The sequence below is a fragment of the Colobus angolensis genome, unplaced genomic scaffold, assembly GCF_000951035.1.
Source record: "Colobus angolensis palliatus isolate OR3802 unplaced genomic scaffold, Cang.pa_1.0 Scaffold9, whole genome shotgun sequence".
NCBI lineage: Eukaryota > Metazoa > Chordata > Mammalia > Primates > Cercopithecidae > Colobus > Colobus angolensis.
Genome location: NW_012122931.1, coordinates 10,157,248 through 10,168,249, shown reverse-complemented (window position 1 = coordinate 10,168,249; position 11,002 = coordinate 10,157,248). Strand labels below are relative to the sequence as shown.

The window sequence follows — 11,002 nt, the reverse complement described above, 5'->3', positions numbered from 1 at the left end:
AAAAAAAAAAAAAAAAAAAAAGGAATGTCTGAAGGACTCAGATGAGCACGAATGTTACACTACTACATACGAAGGCTGTCCTTATTTTAAATTATTCTATTAAAAATGGGAGAATGCAGAGGAATGACTCCCCCGTCATATGCCACACAAAATTAACAAGTAAGTACAATTCAGTCACATTCATAACACCACGTGTGGCCTCAAATATTATGCATACTTGTTGACTGATGTTAAGTATCAACTTACTGTACAAAGAAGAAATAAGACAAAACCCACAGTAATATATTTCTTTAAGAATACACTGAGCCGGGGTCGGGCGCGGTAGCTCACGCCTGTAATCCCAGCACTGTGGAAGGCCAAGGTGGGCGGATCACGAGGTCAGGAGATCCAGACCATCCTGGCTAACACGATGAAACCCCGTCTCTACTAACAATACAAAAAAATTAGCCAGGCGTGATGGCGGGCGCCTGTAGACCCAGAGACTCGGGAGACTGAGGCACGAGAATGGCATGAACCCAGCAGGAGGAGCTTGCACTGAGCCGAGATCGCGCCACCGCACTCCAGCCTGGACGACAGAGGGAGACTCTGTCTCCAAAAAAAGAATACACTGAGTCGGATAAATACTAGCACGAGCTGATAAGCACTGCTAGAAATCTAAGTTCTGATTTCAGCAAATGCATAGAAACACTTTTCAAAAAAGCAGTATACCCTAGGCAGGGCGCGGTGGCTCACGCCTGTAATACCAACACTTTGGGAGGCCGAGGGCAGATCACTTGAGGTCAGGAGTTCAAGACCAGCCTGGCCAACATGGTGAAACCCCGTCTATACTAAAAATACAAAACAGCCGGGAGTCGTGGTGGGTACCTGTAATCCCACCTAGTCGGGAGGCTGAGGCAGGACAATCGCCTGAAACCGAGAGGCAGAGGTTGCAGTGAGCAAGATCGCACCACTGCACTGGAGTCTGGGGGACAAAGTGAGACTCTTATCTCAATTAAAAATATAATAATAATTTAAAAGTTTTTAAAAAAGAAAAGCAGTATACCAAAGCCATTCCTTACCCATACATACATTTACTCTTACTTGGACTCAGGAGTAACAAGGAATTCGCCTCCTTTAGAAAATCAAGAAAACGAAATGTTGAGTTAAGAAGCGGTTAAGGGGGCCGGGCGCAGTGGCTCAAGCCTGTAATCCCAGCACTTTGGGAGGCCGAGACGGGCGGATCACGAGGTCAGGAGATCGAGACCATCCTGGCTAACACGGTGAAACGCCGTCTCTGCTAAAAAATACAAAAAACTAGCCGGGCGAGGTGGCGGGCGCCTGTAGTCCCAGCTACTCGGGAGGCTGAGGCAGGAGAATGGCGTGAACCTGGGAGGCGGAGCTTGCAGTGAGCTGAGATCCGGCCACTGCACTCCAGCCTGGGCGACAGAGCGAGACTCTGTCGCAAAAAAAAAAAAAAAAAAAAAAAAGCGGTTAAGGAAAAAGTATTTGTATTTATTGAGAACCAACTACTTTATCCACTTCAGTAAGCTCAACAACATACTCAGAAACGGTATTCACCTCTGAATTAGCAAAAGAAAACCGACGATCCTAAAAAGCAATTTGGAGGAGTGACAAAGAAAGAGGGACGACCTGACGTTCGCTCCCGTCAGTACCAAACCACTCGGGCCCACCGCCTGCCCCTTCCTCAGAGACCTAAACACACTGGGGCTGCGTTCCGGGAGCCGGTGGCATCTCCTGTCAGACGCCGGCCACTCCGCGCTCCTGTCACCTCCAGTGGTGGCGACCCCATCCCTAGGGCACTGCCGCGGAGGCTCGGCTCCGACTGAGGGAGACCGGGGGATGGGGTGGTGAGCCGAGTCTTCTAAGCAAAGCTGTTACAGCTGCGGGTCCTGGGGTAGCCCGAAGGCCAGAAGGGGCGACCCTGGGGCAGAGGCCGCGACATCCCTCGGGATCCCTACTGAGGCAACCGGGACAGCATTCGGGGGACTCGGCTCCCCCGACCCTCGGCGTGACGCCGGGTCGGCCCGGGTCGCCTGGCATTGGGGCAGGCCCTCCACCGCAACGGGATACCCAGCGGGGGTCCCGGCGAAAGGAAGGGCGGACCGGCGGGCGCCCCACAGCCGGAAGGGGCGAGCCCGCAAACAGGGCTCCTGCCCCGGCAGGGCTCACCTTCAGGTCGTTCTCTGGCAGGTACTTGCACAGCCGCGCTATCTCCACATACTTGTCCAGGTCTAGCGGCGCCATTTTAGGAATAACAAGCCGCGGCAACGGCAGCGGCGGCGGCTGTAGTAGCGGCGGCAGCGGCAGCGGCGGCGGCGGCGGAGGCCGAAGCCGGAACTTTCTCTGCGTCACGTCCGGCCCGTGAGAGGCGTCTGCGCAGCGCCGTTAAAGCGCGACCCGCTTCTCCCCGCTACCTCGGTACGCCCGGCGCCCCCTCTGGCTGAACCCCTGATACAGGGCCCAAGAGACCCCACTTCGATCCACCCCCCCCCGCGAACCTGCTGGGACCCGTAGTCGTCTGCCGCAGGGCGTGCTGGGATGTGTAGTTTTCAGTTGTGGACAGCCCCCCTCCCTTGTTTTCCTCCCATTTCTCCAGACTTTCACCTGACGGCAGCCGGCCAGGCTTTTCCGAGGCAAACGGCGGAGTAGGTGGTCCTAGCCACTCACTGGTTTCTTTTTCCAACCCTTTTAAGCACTCTTTCACCAGAATATCTTAACAGTTGAGTAAGCCTGGCCGTTTGCACCTTTCCAAGTCCCTGTGAAAACCTCGCCTAAGCCTGTGGCAGAGATGTCAGGCTCCAGTCTTCCAACCTGAAAGGAAGGGAAACAAATATTAAAGGGTTTCTTATGCTAAATGCGATACAAATGCTGTTTTTCCTTTTAATCTTCGTAACGATTGATAGGAAAGTGAGGCTTGGAGGCTTTAAGTAGTTTACCCCAAATCTCACAGGGAACAAAATGGTGGGACCAAGATTGGAAAAATGGCTTAAGCTTAAGTGTACTTCCAATGAGAATCCCACAAGGACACGGAGTTTTTTGCTGTAACTCCAGCACTGAGAACAGTACCTGGTACTAGCATACCTTCAGCATTCGTTTATTCAAGCACTCTTTATTGAGCAACCAAGATGTGCCAGGTACAGCTGCAGGTGCTTGCAATACTTCGTGAACAAAATAGACAAAGATCTCTATCCTATCCGTAGCTACAAAAAATACCAAAATTAGCCGGGTGCGGCAGTGCGTGCTTGTGGTCCCAGCTACTCTGGAGGCTGAGGCAGGAGAATCGCTTGAGCCGGGAAGCGGAGGTTGCAGTGAACCGAGATCGAGGCACTACACTCCAGCTTGGGCGACAGAGCGAGATCCTCTTCAAAAATAAATTAGTAAAAGGTGGCCGGGCCCTGTGGCTCACGCCTGTAATCCCAGCACTTTGGGAGGCCGAGGCATGCAGATCCCGAGGTCAAGAGATCGAAACCATCCTAGCTAACAAGGTGAAACCCCGTCTCTACTAAAAATACAAAAAGAAATTAGCGGGGCTGGTGGCGGGCGCCTGTAGTCCCAGCTATTTGGGAGGCTGAGGCAGGAGAATGGTGTGAACCCGGAGGCGGAGCTTGCAGGGAACTGAGATCCCGCCACTGCACTCTAGCCTGGGCGACAGAGCGAGACTCCGTCCTAATAAATAAATAAATAAATAAATAAATAAATAAATAATAAATTAGTAAAAGGAAGCTGCTATATGGGACTGGGGTGGGGGTACAATGGCTGTAGCCAAGAGACCAGTTAGGAGACTGTTATGTAATCCAATAGTAGCAGGCGCTCTATAAATATTTGTTGCTCAAGAGTTCCTGGAATGAATCCTCTCGCTCTCTAAAGTGTATTTTGTGAACAAATGGTTAACCCTTAATGAGATATCTGGGTGAACTTCTTTGTATTATTCTTGTAACTGTTCTGAAAGTATGAAATTGTTTCAAAGTAAAATTAATTTTTTAAAGTTTGTTACAGAATGAATGATGCCCACAAGTATTCATTTCTTCATTCATTCAACTAATAGTTATATAGTGCCTATTGGCCAGGCCTCAGTGGCTAATGCCTGTAATCTCAGCACTTTGGGAGGCCAAAGCAGGCAGATCACCTGAGGGCAGGAGTTCAAGACCGCCTGACCAACACGGTGAAACCCCATCTCTACTAAAAATACAAAATACTCGGGAGGCTGAGGTAGGAGAATCACTTGAATTGCTTGAGGCGGAAGTTGCAGTGAGCTGAGATGGCGCCTCTGTACTCTAGCCTGGGCCACAGAGTGAGACCCCATCTCGAAGGAAAAAGAAAAAAGAGGTTACACAGTGCTTACGATGTGAATAAAACAGATATGATCCCTGCCCTAATTAGGCTTACAATCTGCTGGGAAGAGATAAACAGTATTTATTTATTTACATTTACTGTTTTATTATTAATATAAAGGATATTACAAAGGATACAAATGAAGAAATGCATAGGGTAATTTAAGTTTTTTGCTGTTGTCGAGGCCGGGTGCAGTGGCTCACCCAGTGGGCAGATCGCTTGAGGCCAGGAATTCAAGACCAACCTGGCCAACATGGTGAAACCTGATCTCTACTAACAATACAAATATTAGCTGTGCATGGTGGTGCATGCCTGTAATCCCAGCTACTTGGGAATCTGAGGCATGAAAATCGCTTGAACCCAGGAGGTGGTGGGGGTTACAGTGAGCTGAGATCGTGCCACTGCACTCCAGCCTGGCCAACAGAAAAAAAAAAAAAAAAGAAGAAGAAGAAGAAAAGAAACGTGTTGAGATGAGGTCTTAACTATGTTGCTGAGGCTGGTTTTAAACTCCTGGCCTCAAGGTGTTCTTCTGCCTTGGCCTTCCAAAGTGCTAGGATTATAGGTGTAAGCCACCATGCCTGGTAATGAGCAAATATTTAATTGCAAATTGTGATTAGTGCTCAAAAGGGAAAATAGTAGGTACTATAAGCAAGAAAAATGGAGTAGAAGAGGTCTACCTTTGGCTGGGTGCGGTGGCTCATGCCTGTAATCCCAACACTTTTGGGAGGTCGGGAGATCGATACCATCCTGGTCTACATGGTGAAACCCCGTTTCTGCTAAAAATACAAAAAAAAAATCAGCTGGGTGTGGTGGTGTGCACCTGTAGTCCCAGCTACTTGGGAGGCTGAGGTGTGAGAATTGCTTGAACCCAAGAGGTGGAGGCTGCAGTGAGCCAAGATGGTGCCACTGCACTCCAACCTGGGCAAGAGAGTGACACTCTGTCTCAAAAAAAAAATAAATAGGCCGGGCTCGGTGGCTCAAGCCTGTAATCCCAGCACTTTGGGAGGCCGAGGCAGGCGGATCACGAGGTCAAGAGATCCAGACCATCCTGGCTAACATGGTGAAACCCCGTCTCTACTAAAAAAAAATACAAAAAACTAGCCGGGCGAGGTGGCGGGCACCTGTAGTCCCAGCTACTTGGGAGGCTGAGGCAGGAGAATGGCCTGAACCCAGGAGGCGGAGCTTGCAGTGAGCTGAGATCCGGCCACTGCACTCCAGCCCGGGCCACAGAGTAAGACTCCGTCTCAAAATAAATAAATAAATAAATAAATAAAGCAGCCTACTTTAGATTGACAACACAGTAGAGGTAAAGTACAGGATGTAGATTCTAGCACCATGTGGGCAGAGTTCAAATACAGGCTCTATCACTTATTGTGTGATTTTGGGGAATTTATCCTTTCTGTACTCCAGTTTTCTCAGCTCCAATATGGAGATGATAGTAATAATGCTTACCTCCTCTGGAGATTCTAAGAATACTACTTACCTCATAGGCTTGTACAAAGGTTTAACAGAGTTGATATACAAAAATGGCTTAAAACAATGTCTAGGCCGGGCACAGTGGCTCACACTTGTAATTCCAACACTTTGAGAGGCCAAAGTAGGAGGATCACTTGAGCCAAGGAGTTCAAGACCAGTCTGGGCAACATAGTGAGACCTCATCTCTACCAAAAAAAAAAAATTAAAATTAGCCAGGTTTGGTGCTGGCACACACCTGTAGACCCAGCTACTCTAAAGGCTGATGTGGGAGGATCCCTTGAGCCCAGGAGGCCAAGGCTACAGTGAGCTATGATTGTGTCACTGTACTACAGCAGGGTGACAGTGAGACCCTGTCTCAAAACAAAACAAAACAAAAACATTGTCTGGCACAGAGTGAGTGCAATATGAGTGTTAACTCTGAGTATTATGTGGGCAGGAAAGGTATTTCTGAAGAAGTAACATGTACGACTTTAGAAAAAAAATGTAGGAGGCTGGGCATGGTGGCTCACGCTTACAATCCTAGCACTTTGGGAGGCCGAGGCGGGCAGATCACTTGAAGTCAGGAGTTCAAGACCAGCCTGGTCAACATGGTGAAAACCTATCTCTACTAAAAATACAAAAATTAGCCAGGTGTGGTGGTGCATGCTTGTAATCCCACCTACTGGGAAGACTGAGGCAGGAGAATCGCTTGAATCCAGGAGGCAGAGGTTGCAGTGAGCCAAAATCGTGCCACTGCACTCCAGACTGGTCAATGAAGTGAGACTCCATCAAAAAGAAAGAAAGAGAGAAAGAGAGGAAGGGGAGGGGAGAGGAGGAAAAAAAGGCAGAACAGGTGCAGTGACTCATGCCTGTAATCCCAGCACTTTAGGAGGCTGAAGTGGGCAGATTGCTTGGGCCCAGGAGTTCGAGACCAGCCTGGGAAACATGGCAAAATTCCATCTCTACAAAAAATATAAAAATCAGCCAGGCATGATGGCATGTGCCTGTAGTCCCAGTTACTTGGGAGGCTAAGGCGGGAGGATTGCTTGAGCCCAGGAGGTGGAGGTTGCGGTGAGCCAAAGTTGTGCCATTGCACTCCAGCCTAGGCAACAGAGTAAGACCCTGTCTCAAAAAAAAGAAAAAAGGAAAAAAAAAAAGTAAAGAGATAATCTGCTCAGAGTTTCTTGGAGAAAAAATTCAAATGGAAGAAGATACTGTTGTTGTTTGGATATTTTTCTTTTTTCTTTTTTAGAGACTAATGTTTATGGCCAGGCACGGTGGCTCATGCCTGTAATCCCAACACTTTGGGAGGCCAAGGCAGGCGGATCACGAGCTCAGGAGATCAAGACCATCCTGGTCAACATGGTGAAACCCCATCGATACTAAAAATATGAAAATTAGTGTGCCTGTAATCCCAGCTACTCAGGAGACTGAGGCAGGAGAATCGCTTGAACCAGGGAGGCAGAGGTTGCAGTGAGCCAAGATCGCACCACTGCACTCCAGCCTGGTGACAGAGCGAGACTCTGTCAAAAAAAAAAAAAAAAAGAAACTGATGTTTATTTTCCATCAACCTTATTTCCATGTTGCTTAAGAGCCCCTGCAAGAGCTGAGCGTGGTAGCTCATGCCTGTAATCCCAGCACTTTGGGAGGCTGAGATGGGCCAATCATGTGAGGTTGGGAGTTCGAGACCAGCCTGACCAACATGGAAAAACCCCGTCTCTTTTTTGTTGATGTGTCACTCCAGCATGGCACCTTGAAACAGAGCTAGCCAGAAAACATCGGGGACATCAGAGCATTCTGCAGCTGTGAGCAGAAATGTACATGGAGATGCACATGGACATGTGGCAGAGCTAACCTGGTCTTGGTTTTCTTTCCTGAAGGAGAGCAGAATGACTGAATATCCCTAAACTTCTCTTTGGCAGACAGTCAATGGGGAATTTTCCACTAATGTGGGAACTCACAAAGACTCCATATGTTTGAAAGAGCCACAGACCCTGAATTCCATTTTGTCAAAAAATTTTGGTTATGGTTTCAAGTAGCTAAAAGAATCCTTTCACCAACTTGGCTTTTCACCTGTATTAGCACTTCCTCTGAACAGTTCTGTCTGTGCAGTAGGTAGTACTATCCTCATTCTATAGATGAGGAACTAGGGTTCAGAGTGGGTGACTTGCCAAATGTCAGAGTTAGATGGTTAGTGCTGGACCCTGGATTTTTTTTTTTTTGACAGAGTCTTGCTCTGTTGCCCAGGCTGGAGTACAGTAGCATGATCTTGGCTTACTGCAACCTCCACCTCCTGGGTTCAAGTGATTCTCCTGCCTCAGCCTCCTGAGTAGCTGGGATTACAGACACATGCCCGACTGATTTTTTTTTTTTTTTTAGACAGTCTTCCTCTGTTGCCCAGGCTAGAGTGCAGTGGCATGATCTCGGCTCACCACAACCTCCGCCTCCTGATTCAAGTGATTCTCCTGCCTCAGCCTCCCAAGTAGCTGGGATTATAGATACGTGCCAGCCATCATGCCTAGCTAATTTTTGTATTTTCAGTAGAGATGGGGTTTCACTGTTGGCCAGGCTGGTCTCGAACTCCTGACCTCATGATCTGCCCTCCTCAGCCTCCCAAAGTGCTGGGATTACAGACATGAGCCACCACACCCGACCTGGAGCTTCGATTTTAACCCAAGTATGTTTGATCTCTTCCCACTAAGCTATCATAGCTCTACGCTCCAGGAGCTCCTGTTTCTAACCTGAGCTGTTTTCTCTATTTCCTAGGACACAGGGACAGTTTCAGAGACTGGAGTTCTTTGAAACAGACATAAGAGAGCGAGCCACCTCTCTATTTTCAGGAAAGATACAGAGAACCTATGGTTATGAACTAAATCAAAGATGATGTAGATGAATACATCTAGAGACATTGTTCATTTATAGTCAGGAACAGTTTTCCCTTGAAAGAGAACTCTGTGCCAGCTGCTGGGTGCTGATCACTTTTATTTACATTATGTCATGTATTCCCCACCACAACTACAATATAAATCTTTTTTCTTCTTCTTTTTTTTTTTCCGAAACGGAGTCTTGCTCTGTCACCCGGGCTAGAGTGCAGTGGCACTATATCGGCTCACTGCAACCTCCAACTCCCGGATTCAAGCAATTCTCCTGCCTCAGCCTCCTCAGTAGCGTGGATTACAGGCACCCGCCACCACGCCTGGCTAATTTTTGTATTTTTAGTAGAGACGGGGGGGTTCACTATGTTGGCCAGGCTGGTCTGGAACTCCTGACCTCGTGATCTGCCTGCCTCCGCCTCCCAAAGTGCTGGGCTTATAGGCGTGAGCCACCGCGCCCAGCCTATGATAGAAATCTTATTAGCTCCATGGTTACAAGCAGACAGCCCTGAGGCCTGGAGGAAAGTAACTTCCCCAGAACAGATACTCTCATTGCTGAACTTTTTATTTCTTGCACTCTTGGCAATCGTCCCTAGTTGTCTTTTTGTTTGATCTCTATTTAAGACTGTATGCTCCTGGAGGCCAAGGGTGGTGGTGTCTGGCTCAGCATAGCACCTGCCATAATTACAAGTGGTAATTATGGAATAAATCAGCTGTTCAAAGCACCAAATCTTGAGCTGGCCCGAAGGCTACACAGGCAGATTGCGTGCTCAACTCTCTCCTTTTGAAACTGTTAACAATCGTCGTAACTGGAAATGTAACTGTTATACCGCCCCCTTTTATTTATTTATTTATTTTTGAGACGGAGTTTTCGCGCTGTTGCCCAAGCTGGCGTGAGGTGGCGCCCGGCCCTGTCAGCCAGTTATAGAGTAAGTAGATCAGCTGCCGCAGGAATTTGGATTCCCCAAACGAATGCCCGAACCCGACATTGCGCAAATCGTTTCCAAGTAGCCCCGGCTTATTTATTCCTTCTGGGAGGGAGGGACCCAGGGAGGGCCCAGCCCGATTGGTTCCCCAAAAATGCACAACCCGGCGTCCACTCCGGGTCTGGGGGGGACGGTCCCTCCACCGCCAGCCCAGGAAGGCAGCCCCGGGCCCTCGGGACGGAGCAGGGAGGAGGGAGCGGTTGGCCTGGACGCTCTTCCGGGTTCTGGGAGGAGGGCCCAGACCTAAGCCCCGCCCCTCCGGGGCGGAGTCACGGCTCGCGACTGGCCTAAATCGCCGCAGGTAATGCGGTCCTGGGCTGAAGGGTTGGGGGCGAGGGTACCCGGATACCGGGTCTGTTACAGTCTCGGGCAGGGCGTCCGAATCCTTTAGGGGAGTGGGCCCAAGCTGGGTGGAAAGAACTGGGAAGGCCTTCCCTGGCTCCGTCCTGGCCACTTTGACCGAACCAGCTTGTTCTCTCCCGACCCCGTCTCCTATCGCCTAAAACTGCCACGTGAGGATGAGATTTGCCGGGCGGGTAGCGGCGGCGGCTGCGGGAGGTCCCGCCCACGTGAAGCCAACCTAACTGAGCTCTGGACTTTGGGGACAGTTGTCAGCGGCCTAGGCCGCAGGTGGGATTTATCCATTCATCTCTCAATCTATTTTCTTTCTTCATTCACTAGCCACTCCCCACTCCTACTCTATGCCAGGTCCATTGGTAGGTTTTCGAAATGGATCTGACAGGCCCAGCCCTCTAGGAACTTAGTCTAGTGGAGTTTAATCTAGAATCTAGTCTAGAAGCTTTAAATAGATAAACAATACAAATGATTCCTGCAGTGGTGGTGGCTTAATACGTTAAAAGCCCAGTGGGTGGAAGAAGGAAGTAACGTGGAAGGGGGTGGAAGAGAAAAGGGCAAATCAGGGAAGGTTTCACCAGGGAAGGGACTTTTGAACTGGGCTTTGAAGGTTGACTAGGAGTTTGCCAATTTCCCAGAAGGGAAGCGACATTACAAATAGGGGAAGCAGAATAGGCTACAAAATTATGAAAAGGCCTGCCATATTATAAGAACTGCAAAAAAAAACCAATAATGCAAGAGATTGTGGAGGTGAGTTCACGGAAAAAAGCTTGACAGCAGAAGGCCTTACTTTCTATGCTATGCTGAGGCCAAGATTTATCTTAGAGCTCAGTATTTCTCAGCCTCTTTAAATGTTTTGTCCTTTGGGTGGGGAGCAGTGGCTCATACCTGTGATCCCAGCTCTTTAGGAGGCTAGGAGTTCGAGACCAGCCTGGACAATATGGGGGAAACCCCATTTCTTTTTTTTTTCTTTTTTTCTTTTTCTTTTCTTTTTTTTTTTTT

General features: G+C 48.9%; 2 protein-coding genes across 3 annotated transcripts in view; one reads left to right on the top strand and one right to left on the bottom strand.

Moving 5' to 3' along the window:
- PPP6C (protein phosphatase 6, catalytic subunit) overlaps window positions 1-2,688 on the bottom strand; it is a 47,861-nt gene extending 45,173 nt beyond the window's left edge. For both annotated transcript variants that reach the window (XM_011931384.1, XM_011931385.1), the window contains exon 1: window positions 2,170-2,688. In XM_011931384.1, the coding sequence (XP_011786774.1) occupies window positions 2,170-2,244 (75 nt within the window). In that variant the 5' untranslated portion in view covers window positions 2,245-2,688. The remainder of the gene's footprint in view (window positions 1-2,169) is intronic.
- A 7,264-nt stretch (window positions 2,689-9,952) lies between these two features.
- The window catches only part of RABEPK (Rab9 effector protein with kelch motifs), a 32,954-nt gene continuing 31,904 nt past the window's right edge, over window positions 9,953-11,002 (top strand). The window contains exon 1 of the mRNA XM_011931382.1: window positions 9,953-10,276. The gene's annotated coding sequence lies outside the window, so the exon portion shown is untranslated. The remainder of the gene's footprint in view (window positions 10,277-11,002) is intronic.